This window comes from Micropterus dolomieu, linkage group LG04, assembly GCF_021292245.1.
Source record: "Micropterus dolomieu isolate WLL.071019.BEF.003 ecotype Adirondacks linkage group LG04, ASM2129224v1, whole genome shotgun sequence".
NCBI classification, from domain to species: domain Eukaryota; kingdom Metazoa; phylum Chordata; class Actinopteri; order Centrarchiformes; family Centrarchidae; genus Micropterus; species Micropterus dolomieu.
The window spans coordinates 5216945-5230266 of record NC_060153.1 but is presented as its reverse complement, the minus strand read 5'-3'; the positions used below and the strand labels follow the sequence as shown (position 1 = coordinate 5230266).

The window sequence follows — 13322 nt, the reverse complement described above, 5'->3', positions numbered from 1 at the left end:
TTTGAAAACCTATCTTCAAAACACAAGTTAGGCCAGTCTCAAACCGTCCACTATATCTACAAGGAAGTAAGTCACTTATATATAGCTCAAAGATTCCCTTTGAGTTTGATGACAACATGATATGCTGCCTGGGAAACACTGAGACACACATTTTGGCACAGCTCTAACTTATTCCTAGCATGGGGCTGAGGATCACTCACTATAAGCCTGGCTGTATCATGGCCTAAACATTAACACATAGCCTGTAACCCCCATTACCTTTCAGCAGATCACAGCTGAGGTCAGTCGTTTGTGCGTTTCTGCTGCAGCAAGGAAGGTAAAGTGGCACTTTGCTGTCAGCAGTGAGCTGCACACAGGCCCACTGTGTCCTCTGCAAGCACTGATTGAACCGCGGTCGTTACCATGGCTACACAAAGACCCAATGAGAAGCTCGCGGTAGACTGTTGCTGAATGAAAATAACAGAGGCCATTTTGCGCACGGAGCCACGGCATCATTCAATAATAATAAAAACGGAAACGGGAGGCAGGTTCAGTCCATTTCTGGACAGACACGAGTGTTTTTTAGAGCGGGGAGAGTGGTGTGAGACGGTGCGACTGGCGCATGTAGTCAAAAAAAAAAGAAGGCATGCGGTAACTAATGTGCCGCCGCGTCGCCTCTTCCTTGGAGGTTTGTGTCGTCAGGAAAGGGGAGAGGACAGCTTCACCGCATTGCTATCCAAGCCCCTGTGACCCCTGAGAGAGGGAGTTGCCTTCAGTAAGCTGACCGACACCGGCAACATCCATGCGCGTCGAAAAACAGGTGTACGGTTTCATCACACGGACACCGCACTAGCTTCCGACCGGCGGAAGCTCGCTGTGTTTCTGTGTTTGTGTGCTACTTCTGCGCTTGTCCGTGTGATGACTTAAGTCATTTAACGTGGAAGACAGCTCAATACCTGAGGATAGGGTGCGGGTGTGTCGAGTGAGACGGCAGTTGTTTTAAGGTAAGTCACACACTGTATCAGCAGTGTTGTTGTTGTGAGGTTAATAATATATTTCCCTCCGCGTTGCTTTTAGCAGCTGCAGCGGGTTTGACCCAGAGCTGAATTTCGAGCTGTTATAGGAGGTAAACAGGTTATTTTGAGTGTTTGGGTTTTTTTTAAAGTGCCTTACAGACAACAATGACCCTATAGTCGTAATCGGACTGACCAGGGCAAATGAATCAGCTCATCCGGGATGCGTTGAAGTCGCCACTAAAGTGCATTCCAGTGGACTGCTGTTTCCAGTGCATTAAAGGAAGATGCGGTCAGGGCTGGGATGATGTTAAATACTCAAACCACAAGCTTCCAAGCAGTTGGAGGGAAAAAGAAATTGCTTAACATTTGTAGGAGTGTAAAGACCGTCAGCATGAGAGGCGTACAATAACAAACAGGATGCTTGGTAGGAATAAGCATGAATTTGAGATAACCATGTTTAACCTACATCCCAAATGCTTAGGATAATCTCTATTGTTAGCTTGCACTTCTGCAGCGCAGTACAGTAATTTATGTGTAATCATGAAAACATATATGCAGGAAGCTTAGTTTGGTCTATTGTGTAGGTTTATCTTCCCAAATGCTTTACCAGTTAAGACTAGAGAAAACCGGACTGTGCGTTTTAAACTCCATATATGGAGTCTCAGTCTCTTATTTTACATGCCAACTCTAACCCACCAAAATACATCTGAGAGTTGTGTATTGTGAAGTCCCTTGCTTCACATGAGCACTGTGAAGTCAGTATTGTGGTACAGTATTTCCTCACTCCTGCTACCAGTGTTTGTTGCATTCACCTGCCACTAAAGGTTTAAATCAGTCAGTATCTCATTATATGGGCTTGGATTAAAACCAGAGGGGCTCTGGAGTGCTACTGTAGTAGTGCATATTATGTCATGTTTTAAGGCTAATCTGTTGCAGATATCATATTCTAGATCTGACAGAAACACTAAGGAATAGTGAGCCCTTGTGTTTCTTTGGTAGTACCTGGTATCTGGCATATGGGATGATGTAATGAGGAAAGAAAATAAAAGACCAGCAGCAATGGATGGTATCTGTAAGACCCATTTGAATGCTGGATGAACAGGGAGAGTGGGGGAGGAGCCCAGGATTCATAAAGTGTAACTCGATCAACCTCATACCTCTCCCACTGTGGCCTACCTGGCCTGTATGTGCGTGTGCGTGTGCGTGTGTGTGTGTGTGTGTAAGCAAGCTTTACTAGATGGTATCTTTCATGCAGTATTTCATGTATTTCTATGACTGCATGCTTGTGTCTGGGGGAGAGGAAGCGACACAGCGGGGTGCAATCTGACGAGCAACAGTTGGCTGCTCTCGAGGGGCTCCTGCACCAATAAACAGCTCCTTCTCACAGAGGCTTAAATGTACACTTAATGGGGATCATAGCATTTTGACTTGATTGATGACCAATGAGCTAGAAAGTATGTCTCTGTGAGCGTTAACTCAGTTGCACCTGCCAGTTTTGAGTTACTGAGAAAGATTGTGTGTGTGTGTGTGTGTGTGTGTGTGTGTGTGTGTGTGTGAGATGGGAGTGCTAAAATGACATTGTATCTGTGTTCTGTCTGACTTGCTAATCCCTCCCTCCCCCATGTCTCTCCCCACTGTTTTCACACACACAGCTGTTTCCTGTTGGGTGTGTGGGTTTAATGTTGTGTTAATGTGTGTGTGTTTGTAAGAGAGAGAGCGAGGGAGGAAGAGAGAGTCACTTCATAAGTATAAAGAAAAATTATAAAACTTATGTTTCAGCTTTATGGTCTATGTACAGTGTGTACTGTATTAGAGGCTGAATCTCTAAGCCCCTTTAGTACAAAACATATGTACGTCACACCACAGTAAACCATTTTGCCAATCATGCAGATGTGCTTTAGATGACTGAATGTACTTGTGCTGCTGTTCCAGGCACCCACAATAGTATGAACATCAATTAGCTGTGTAATCCATTACAGTGAAGATCAGCCTGCTGTTAAACCCCATTAACGCTCAACAACAGCATAGCACTGACAAAAATGAATGCAGACTTGATGTTCACTGTGCTGGATTATACGACTCAAGCTTCAAGTGTCTGGTAATTGATTTTCATACCATACAGAAATGAAAAAAGCTCAACTGCGGCCTGAAACGGCAGGAAAAATAAATCTAAACTGTACAGCTTGTGTTAAAAAATCTAAAATGTGCATGATTTGTACTTTGAGTGTTAAAATGTGGATACACGCTGTTTTGTTCCACCATATAAAACCTGGTGTGCTTCATTGCAGGGACACCCATTATAACTGTTGTGCAGATATCTGATTTGATCAACACAGACTGTGCCGAGTCCGTTCTAGTCTGATTCAGTGGATGTGGAGGGTCTGGAGATAAAACGTGTTTGATTTTTATGACTGGTATCAGGACTGTCTACATCATGTGCTGGAAGAAATATGGGAATTGTTTTATAATTCAGCAGTGGTGAAAGATGTATTCAGATCTTTTACTTACAAGTAAAAGTCCTCCATTCAAACTCTTACTTAAAAGCACAAAAGTATTGACATATCAATATACTTAAACTGCCAAAAGTACTCATTATGCAGAATCATGTATATTATTGTTTTGGATTATAAGTATTGATGCATGAATGTGTACATTTCAAATTCTTAATACTTTGTCTGCTGGGTAGCTTGTGAATTTTCAGGATCAATAAAGTTTTATCTTAATCTATAATATTACAACATAATTTATTTGATGATTATATATTATATTGATAATCTGAATCAGCAAAGCAACTAGTAACTGAAGTTTTTAAATAAATATAGTGATGTAAAGACTACAATATTTGCCTCAGAAATGTAGTGGACTAGAAGTATAAAGTAGCAGAAAATGGAAATAGTTGAAAGTAAAGTACAAGTACCTCAAAATTGCTACTAGAAATACTACTAGTACTTAAGTACAGTACTTGAGCAAAGTTATATTCCGACACTGCAACTCAGCCCACCTGAAGTTTATTCACTTCTGTGTCTTTGCACAACTTTGTTTCCGTCTGTTTCTGTTCAAGTAAAGTTCTCAAAGTCACAAGAATCCACGTTCTCGAATGATTTCAGTGGTTGCCTTGTAACACAGTTTAAATCACAGCCCACCTCTCATCCAGTGTGCAAGTTTCTGCACTTTAAGACTAACAAGATCTGTACATGTTTGTAGGAACAGCTGTTATGCGTGGGATGTCTAGTTTTTGTAGGTTTCATTCATCTTAAAGCTGCATTAATTGACTTTTGTCTACTTAGCAGGGGTGGCAGAACACGTTGTAAACAAAACATCGACATCTCACCTTATAAAGTTATTTATGGCGAATGTGTTAGCAAACATTTGCCTATTTACAGATCCAGCAGACATGGTGCAACAGTACCATTTATTTGGAGTCATGTTCCTGTCTGCTCAATGAATTGACGTCAAATATTCACTCTCTCCTTTTAGCTCTGTTTAGCTTTTCTCCACCAACTCCTGAGAGAAATATCTGGTTCTTTAGCTACTAAATGCTCCACTATGTTCACCAGCTAGTCGCTAACTTTGGCGAGATCGTTTTAAAATTACTCACACCGATTTGATCCATTGTTGTTGTTGAATACTTTACTGTTGGTCAAGCCTGTCTATAAAAGTAGCTTCACAAGTCGCAGAGTATGTTACTAAAAATATAATGGGACTGAAATGATTGTGGTTGGTCACATAGTTTCTGTCCTTTGTTGCTGATTGAGGAGAAAGCATCGATTGATCTATTATTACATCAATAACCACAGTATGACAGCTTCCTTTAAATGTGAATTAAATAAGGAAGAAATGCACAAAATGAAACTGTTCTAGTAATACTACTAAGTGGTTCAATTGGGTCTTTTAAGTTTGATTAATGCATAAAAGATGACTCGGTTGCATTTTTTCTTCCTGTCTGCAGAGTGAGTCAGTCAAGTACTTCCTGGATAACTTGGATCGTATTGGTCAACTGGTGAGTCACAGTGACTAGTTAGATCTTGAGTGCCGTTTGTATTTCTTCACCTCTTTTAACTTGTAGGAATATGGTTATATCTCCCCCTTTTCAGAACTTTATCCCAAGCAAGCAGGACATTTTGTTTGCAAGGAAGGCGACTAAAGGCATTGTCGAGCATGACTTCATCATCAAGAAGATTCCTTTCAAGATGGTGGATGTCGGAGGGCAGAGGTCTCAGAGGCAGAAGTGGTTTCAGTGTTTCGACGGGATCACATCGATACTCTTCATGGTTTCGTCATCAGAGTACGATCAGGTACCATTCAAGCACACATACAGTTCTGGTCATGCAATGCTGATGTTAAGATGTCAAGAGATTTAGTCAGACAGTCTGATCATTATTCTCTTGACTTTTAGAATTACGAAATGGACAAGCAACATCAGAGAGACACAACATTTGAGATTTACACAAAGCTCTCTTTGTGGTTGGCTGTGGAAACTTGATTGTTCCCTTGCTCGTGGCTGCAGTTCAAATAAACAGTCATATGATGACGACTGAATCTTAATTGGTGCACAGATAAAACCTGAAAAAAACCAACGGAATATTGTGTTTGTGTGTGTGTGTGTCTCTGTGTGTGGTTCCAGGTCTTGATGGAGGATCGAAGGACAAACCGTCTGGTGGAGAGTATGAATATCTTTGAGACGATCGTCAACAACAAGCTTTTCCTCAACGTGTCCATCATTCTCTTCCTCAACAAAACGGACCTGCTGGTGGAAAAGATTCGCACGGTGGACATCCGCAAGAACTTTCCAGAATACAGAGGAGACCCGCGCAGGCTAGAGGATGTACAGGTACACACATACGCACACACGCACGCACACACTGAAAACAAAGATGTTTTTAATGTTGACAGCATTATGAGGCACCATTTTTCAGCTTTTGAACTAATTACTCCTGCAAATTGTTTTGTCGTTGCTCCTTATTTTCCTCCTCCAACTGTTGTATATGAACCCAGTATGTTTTCATGCACCCACACAAATCGGTTCAAAAGTAGAAAAAGGTGGCACACCATCGAAGCAATCAATGCTTGTAGAGTTTCACATTTTGTTGAAATTTCATTGCTGACATGTTTTGGCCATAGGCATCTCTCTTTGGGAAAGATTATTTGGCATAACACCTCCTCTGATGAGACTGAACATCTCGGTCCGCAGAGGGCTTAATGATAGATTTACTTTTAATACCTTTCTTAAAACTAGTTTTCCTCTTCTTATACCTATACTTCTTTACACTTACTAAGCCTGTCTCTCTGTTTTCTGTCCCTTTTCTTCCTTGTGGTTATCTAAGAGTTTACTCTTAGAATTTTTTAAATATTCAAATGTTCAGCTCTGTACACTTGGATATTGTTGTTTTTTTGGATGGAAATATTTAGAATATGAGGATGTATTGTTACTTTTAATCTTTTCCTTTCGTCCTGCAGCCCCCCAGTGATTTTATCTTTCTAAAGTCTCTGTCAGGCACATGTGTAAATGTAAACATGTAAAAAGCAGATTATAAATGTGGTTACCCTGGCCAAGAGATCAAGTTTCTACTGAAGAAATCAGGTTTTGTCCAATCTCCTGCCCTGATTACGGAAACAGGGTTTCTCATATACATAATGTTTAAGAAGTCAGATTCAAATCAGATACTCAAGTGTACCTGCTCTGCTCCTTCCAGGCGTTCTTGGTGCAGTCATTTAGCCGTAAGAGGAGAAACCGGGGGAAGCCGCTCTTCCACCACTTCACCACTGCAGTAGACACAGAAAATATCCGTTTTGTCTTTCACGCCGTCAAGGACACCATCTTGCAGGAAAACCTCAAAGATATCATGCTGCAGTGACCTTCACAGTGCAGACGACGGCTTCTCTGACTGTAAAATGTGAAACCAGCCACAAATCCAGGGCTGGAGGACTACAGAGCAGGCCTGTTTTTGTTCTAGCTAATGACTGCATATTAACACTGACCTGTGGAGCATCCAGTTGACCCACAATGTGGATTTAACTGAACTTTGAACTCTGAACCTGTGGAGCCATGAATTGACTCTGGACCTGTTGGCCTATGTTGGCCCCTGTGGAAACTGTGAGGCACATAGAGGACCAGATCTTGCATTTAATCTGTATAAATGTATGTATGCTGGAAAAACCGTCACCTTCTCCTTCTTTTAGCTCTCAAGTGTAAAGAAAAAAATAGAGAAAAGAACCAATGAGCATGACATGAGCACTGAAAGTGTCTTTTTTTTTTTTTTTTCTCAAATGACAACCCTGTCACTAAACTAAGCCAGACTGCTGCCAGTTGGAAAGTAGCGAGATCAAGCTGTGTGAGTAAGAAGTTGGAGTGAGGAAAGAAAGGAAGCATAAGGAAGAAAGAAAGTTTAAAACAAGCTGAAAAATGCTCTGTCCCAATGTGCACGTGACAGAGGGAGAGTGGTGAAGGTTTGGGCCCGTTCTGGTCATATGCTGTGTTATGTGATAAGGTTGCACAAGACTTCCTCTTGATGAACTTTAACAGAGGAAAGAGATGAATCTCTCTTATGCTCCCCGCTCTCTCCCATGCTGTCTTTATGTCTCTCTCTCTTTACCTCTCCTTCACTGCTTGTGTTTATCCTCCTACTCCCGCCATCATACAAGAGAGGAACAGCTGCAGATAACCAGTCTTACCCTCTCCTCTCTGGCACAATAGACAGATTGTACGTCTCCTCCCTCTCCAGCAAGAGACGGTCAAATTAGCGACTCTTCTTAGTTTACAGAAACACACACCTCCTGGTCTTGCACGAATTACGTTTAATCTCTTTCGCTATGCATTTCTTCTATTTTCCCACCAACATCCCTTTAGAAGCACTACAATAGACTAGACTTGCCTGAGGCATATTATAAGTACCCCATTTACAGGAAGGCTGTGGTATATGGTTACACTACTTGTTCCTGTTCTTTTGTCCTGTAAACGTGAAGGGAACAGCAGAGAATGACAGGGTTGAACTGTAAATGACCTTATTCTTACATGGCCGGTGGCCATTTTGGACTTCTGTAGCAGTCAGAGCAGGATGTCTACCTAGAGGACTGGCACAAAACATTAAAACTAGCCAGACTGAACAATAACACAGGGAAGTTTGCTAACTTATGCAGATGATACACAATGAGTTTCTTTCCTTCAACAAGTCAGGTATTTTCTATATCAGGACACCCCTAAGTTTATTACCACGCTAATACCATAGAGAACCAATCGTCATTTATATTAAATTAGTTTGTACTCATTTAAGCCACTGGTCGCGTCTAGTGCTTTATCAATTAGTTGATTAATCGATGATTCAATTGATTGAAAATTAATCAGCAACAGTTTTGATTAATTTATCAAGAAAACATGCTGTTTCCAGCTTCTCAAATGTGACAATTTGCTGTGGTTTTTTTCTGTGTTATAATATTGGGAGCTTAATGGGTTTGAATTTTGGACTGTTTGTTGGGCAAAGCAGGTAATTTCAAGATGTCATTTTAAAGCTGCACATGTCGATATTTTTATATTAACAATAGAACAATGACTGTGTTTAATGTGAAAGAGGTCGCTCATAGTGATGAATCCACAGGGAATTATTATTCAACTCTGCAGTTCCTCTCAGATGTTCAGACATTTTCAGCTCAGTGTTTTGGTTTTGCGGTCCACCACTCGGTTCTCTCAAACAGTGCCCAGCTGTTTTCAGCAATAAACCCACGCTACACTACCTGTCCAGCACCAAACAGCAGGCAGACAAAGTCAGCAGCTAACTGGTGAAAATAATGGAGCAGCTAAAGAGCCAGCTCTTTACCTCAGAAGTTGGTCTGAAAATTGGTTTTAAATTCATGACGTGACCACAAACACAATTCCAAATTAATGTTGCTCTTTTATAATAATCTGCTTTCTAATACGCTAGCTATATCAACTTTATATGGTGATAGGACCCTCTGAAGAATAAACTCACATAAACAGGCGTTACAACAGAGGCCACAGAGCATATGTCACTGTTGTGGTTACAGCTTGCTGCGATGCCCCCAGGCAGCCAATAAAATCACTTAATGCAGGTTAAAGACTTAAAGACTAAACGATTAATCAAAACAATAACCAACAGATGAATCACTAATGAAAGATAATCACTAGTTGCAGCCCTGTTTCACCAGTGAGAGTTAGCTGGTAATGTAGCATAAAGAAAAAGCACTATTGCTATGGTTACTTGCAGTATAATAAAATACTAGTGAAAATACTTATTGTGCACTGATTTATGATGGTGGTAAAACTGTTAAGCAGAACTATGAGAAGTCCTGTTATGTGATTTTAATAGATGCTTGCCAACCAACCAGAAGCATTTATTTTCAAAATATGCTCAATTTGAAACCACATCCTTCCTTGGATTCTTTAAATCAGTTTCTTTCTAATATGTTCTCAAGTGGAGAATCTATGAAATGAAAAATGTTGATTTGATTCCCAACATGCATTTTGGTACGCAGCAGTAGGACACAGCTGGGCTGCTCCTCCCACCCCGAGTTTTAAATCCAAATGGCCTCGAGGGGAATGAGGCTAATCATGAGCACTTCCACATGCCTTATTATAATACTGTATTAAACTGTGTAATTTGTATGTGCTTTTGTGTGTTTCCATAGTGATTTATGGTCCTTTTGTGCATGTTCATACATCTTGTACATAGAATAATGTATGTAGTGTCAGACAAAAGTATTTGACTGACACTGTGTGTACTGTGGTAACCTTACAATACAAACACCACTCTGTCTAACACTATCACTGTAACTGTAACGTTTGTTGTTAACTATAACCTACCTTTTACACTTATACAAGTTTTTTGTAAGTGTCATTGCACTGGAAGTGTCCAAGAGAAAACGACCAGAAAGGAAAACGTCGGGGGGGGTGGTGGGGGGGGATGAAACAAAGAAACAGGCGACAGACTTTTAAAGGCGAGTAGGATGGAGGCAGGGGATGAAAAGAGGAAGGTCTGCTGCTTTTGTTTTCTGTTTCCCAGTGCCTTGGCTCTGTGCTCTGTGGTGAAATACACTGCCGTTTGCTGACATGCTGTTTCTTCATTTTCTCAGTGTGGGCGTCTGTGTATGTTTGAGTGTGTACACGCCAAAACAAGAGGTCAAGACCTTCTGGAGCTGGAAAATGAGAAGTGGTAGAAAGTTTAGCAGAGAGGGGGAAATAGAGGGGGATGGCAGAGGATTTTTTTTTTAAACGAAGGAGACGTGGGGAAGAAAATTAATTCAAATTTGTTTTTCTGATGTCCTGGGGCAGTTTTATGAACACAAGAAGCTGTCTTGCAAAGCCAACAAGCCGAGAGTTGAGGCTCTGGATAAGTAATATTATACTGATGTACAGCCTGGAGGCTAACCGAAGGCTTTCATTCCACATTATGTAACAAGAAGCGCATAAGCTACAGATATCAGACCACTGGGCATGAGAGTAAAGCTGAAGTTGGGCGATATCTCCGTTACCCAGCAGAGTCTGACCTTTGCTTTGGCTTTTAATCAGAGGATCTCTCATACATAACAAACTGCAGATCTCAAGAGAGAGGGAGGGAGCCCAGAAATAACTAGACCAGAGTGTCAGCGTTGTTTCAGAAATCACTAGTTAGCATAGATTTATTTACACAGGAAGTGAGTAGAATGTAATTTAAGATCTAAACGCACACACCGTACAAACACATGTGACAGCCTACGGGATTTCTGCAACCAAAAAAGACCGAAATGACCCTGTGAATGGCTAGGCACTGGAAGACTGGGGGAGGGACAGACAAAGGGAGGAAGAGGGAATACAAGAAAAAGTAAGAGGATAGAGGGCGAGGGGGAGGAGGTCATGTTTCCTCTGTTGAGCCCACTTCCTGTCCTGATCCCAAAATGGAGAGACTGTAAGAACGACATCCCTCTTGACTATTGCAGTCTCTCTCTTCCCTCCCTCCCTCTCCCACACACACACACACACACACACACATCAGAGAAACCCAAACCAGCCTCCCGCGGTATTCTACAAAGGAGATGAGAGGGAAAAGCAGGGAGCAGAAAAATATATCCCCAGTGGTCTCTGAAACATAAGGAAGCCTTCGTTTATAGAGGCAGAGAGACACAGGACATTTTGTCTTCAAGTTGCACCGCACCGTGTGTGTGTTATGTGGGGTCTGTACACACGTGTGTGTGTTAAATTGAGTTTTATTATATGGTCATTACCAAAACACCAGTGCAGAATAAGTCAATGTGCTTGCCTGACAAATTGATTTTGATCAAACAATTCCTTATGTGATTTATTTAATATTTTGCAACATCATGCAATGCATTTTTTCTTAACATTTAACATTAACTGTACACATGTTCCTGTACTACTGATTTGTTAAATGTATATATTATTTCTGCTTGGAATGGATCACTGTCTTTCAATTTAAACTGCATTGTTACACACAGGAAAAAAAAATTATATAAACAAAAAAGTAGGTGTGTTTGGACTATTGACTGTAGGTTTGGACATGATGTCACGTGACCTTCCACTCTGTACTGGTCATTGTAGTTTGGCACCTGGAATGTAGTTAGTTAATAAATTAATTACTTTACTCACAATTAATTTTTACCCATCCTGAGGTATTTGGCTGCCCTAGACTGGCTGTACAAGTTGCTGTGGTTTTCTGAACAATTTTACTTGTACTACACAAATGAATCATCAAGAAGTTAAAGAGGTGGTATTATGCTCATTTTCAGGTTCAAAATCTTAATTAGGTGTTGTACCAGAACAGGTTTACATGGTTTAATTTTCAAAAAACACCATATTTTTTCTCATTCTGCACATTGCTGCAGCTCCTCTTTTCACCCTGTGTGTTGTACGCTCCGCTCTTGAGCTACAGAGTGATGCATCTTACTTGTACAAGATCTTTGTTGGGAGTTGCACATGCGCAGTTCCCAGGTAAGAACTACTAGCCAATCAGAAGCAGAGAAGGGCAGGTCGTAAGAAACAAGGTAGTGTGATCCAAATCAAAGCCACTTCAGACTGCGACCGTAACCTAGGAGATGGTATAAGTTACTCACAACCACACAACATCATTGTTCCACATCTTACCATAAACCACTACAAAAATCACCATATTTCAACTCAGTTTTACATAAAAACTGGCCAAACAATTTGAATGTTTGCTCAGTAGCTTTCACATCAGATGTAACGTTAGCATTATTGTTATAACTTTAGCAGTGTTAGCCAACATTTACAACAACTCCACACTTGTACAGTCTGTGAAGTTACATTGCCGTGTTTATTTTAAATATAATTCACTACCAATAAAGCAAAATTACAGGTTGTGATTGTGAATTTCCAGGCCCAGAGTCAGAGTTGCATCGTCTTTTCGTCTTTCACTGTTGCCGGTGTTCTGACGATCTATGCTGCCTTGCCGAAAAATTCTACCATAGCGCAAATCAATAGACTCGACTCCACTTGGCCGTGCTCCGTTTTCCATTGCAGATAGTATCCAGAGATAGTACTTAGATTGTCGTCATAGCGACACCACACACAACTGCCGCAACGTAATGTTCAATGCGACACACACACTAGCGATCCACACAGCTTTCTCTTTTTTAAGTTAAAACGTTTCAACATTGCTCAGAATGTAAAGACAGATAAGCGGTATGCCTTCCAGCTGTGTTTTCCTCTGCCGTTGTTGCTGCAGCGGTCTGTGTGACGGCGGGAGCAGAGGGCTCTGTGAGCGGGCGGCTGGCCGGCCTCGCAAGCTCATCCTGCAGGTTGGCACAAGCTTCCCCCGCAGCCACTTGCGGAGCTCCTCAACTCCGAAAATATTCAAGCACGTTTTTGTTCCGTCATCACTTCTCGTAAAACTGTCAATATTCGAAATCTACACAGCTGATTTCTCACCTCAAAACTTTTCTGAAGTGAATTTAGTGATGAAATTCCTTACGGAAACTGTAAAATATAAAACTTTCTGTTGCTGGCCTCTGCCTGGTGCAGCAATGATGATGCAGTGAATAGTGAATATTCTCTCTGACCAATCAGCAGTCTGTCGTGTTTTCACGTCACATTTTAGTTTCCCTCAGCTCGCCTGGAACCTCAACAGAGGTGAGGTGATACGAAAAAAAGTACCTGGAAGCAGGTACAGGTACAACATTTCTACAATGGAAAACCAAACAAAGGCGAGTCGAGCCAAGTCGAGCTGGTACTGTGCAGTGGAAAAGGGGCTCAACTAAAGTCAAAGGGCCTCCGCTCAGACTAGCTTGGTTTGAGGGCGTGCCGGATCCCGCTAGCCGCTTGGCAAGCTTTATGACGTGTTTTCATTGTGACGTCACAGTGAA

The 13322-nt window shown here is 41.4% G+C and overlaps 2 protein-coding genes across 12 annotated transcripts in view; both read left to right on the top strand.

The window, feature by feature from the left end:
* Positions 1-420: 420 nt before the first annotated feature.
* Positions 421-13322, top strand: part of sorbs2a (sorbin and SH3 domain containing 2a) — an 89451-nt gene continuing 76549 nt past the window's right edge. For 4 of the 11 annotated variants that reach the window (XM_046048157.1, XM_046048154.1, XM_046048152.1 and 1 more), the window contains exon 1: positions 421-983. The gene's annotated coding sequence lies outside the window, so the exon portion shown is untranslated. The remainder of the gene's footprint in view (positions 984-13322) is intronic. The other 7 variants (XM_046048159.1, XM_046048156.1, XM_046048155.1 and 4 more) reach the window with 4 other exon arrangements.
* LOC123970271 (guanine nucleotide-binding protein subunit alpha-12) lies at positions 4950-10055 on the top strand. The gene is made up of 4 exons (XM_046048262.1): positions 4950-4995; positions 5090-5290; positions 5620-5826; positions 6689-10055. The coding sequence occupies exons 2-4, from the start codon at positions 5186-5188 to the stop codon at positions 6848-6850; spliced, it is 474 nt and encodes a 157-aa protein (XP_045904218.1). The 5' UTR covers positions 4950-4995; positions 5090-5185; the 3' UTR covers positions 6851-10055.

Excerpts from the sequence above, each read along its gene's own strand:
- LOC123970271 (XM_046048262.1), top strand. The coding sequence starts at position 5,186 with ATGGTGGATGTCGGAGGGCAGAGGTCTCAGAGGCAGAAGTGGTTTCAG. Across the intron at positions 5,291-5,619 it reads CGTCATCAGAGTACGATCAG|GTCTTGATGGAGGATCGAAG; the intron begins GTACCATTCAAG and ends GTGTGGTTCCAG. Across the intron at positions 5,827-6,688 it reads GCAGGCTAGAGGATGTACAG|GCGTTCTTGGTGCAGTCATT; the intron begins GTACACACATAC and ends TGCTCCTTCCAG.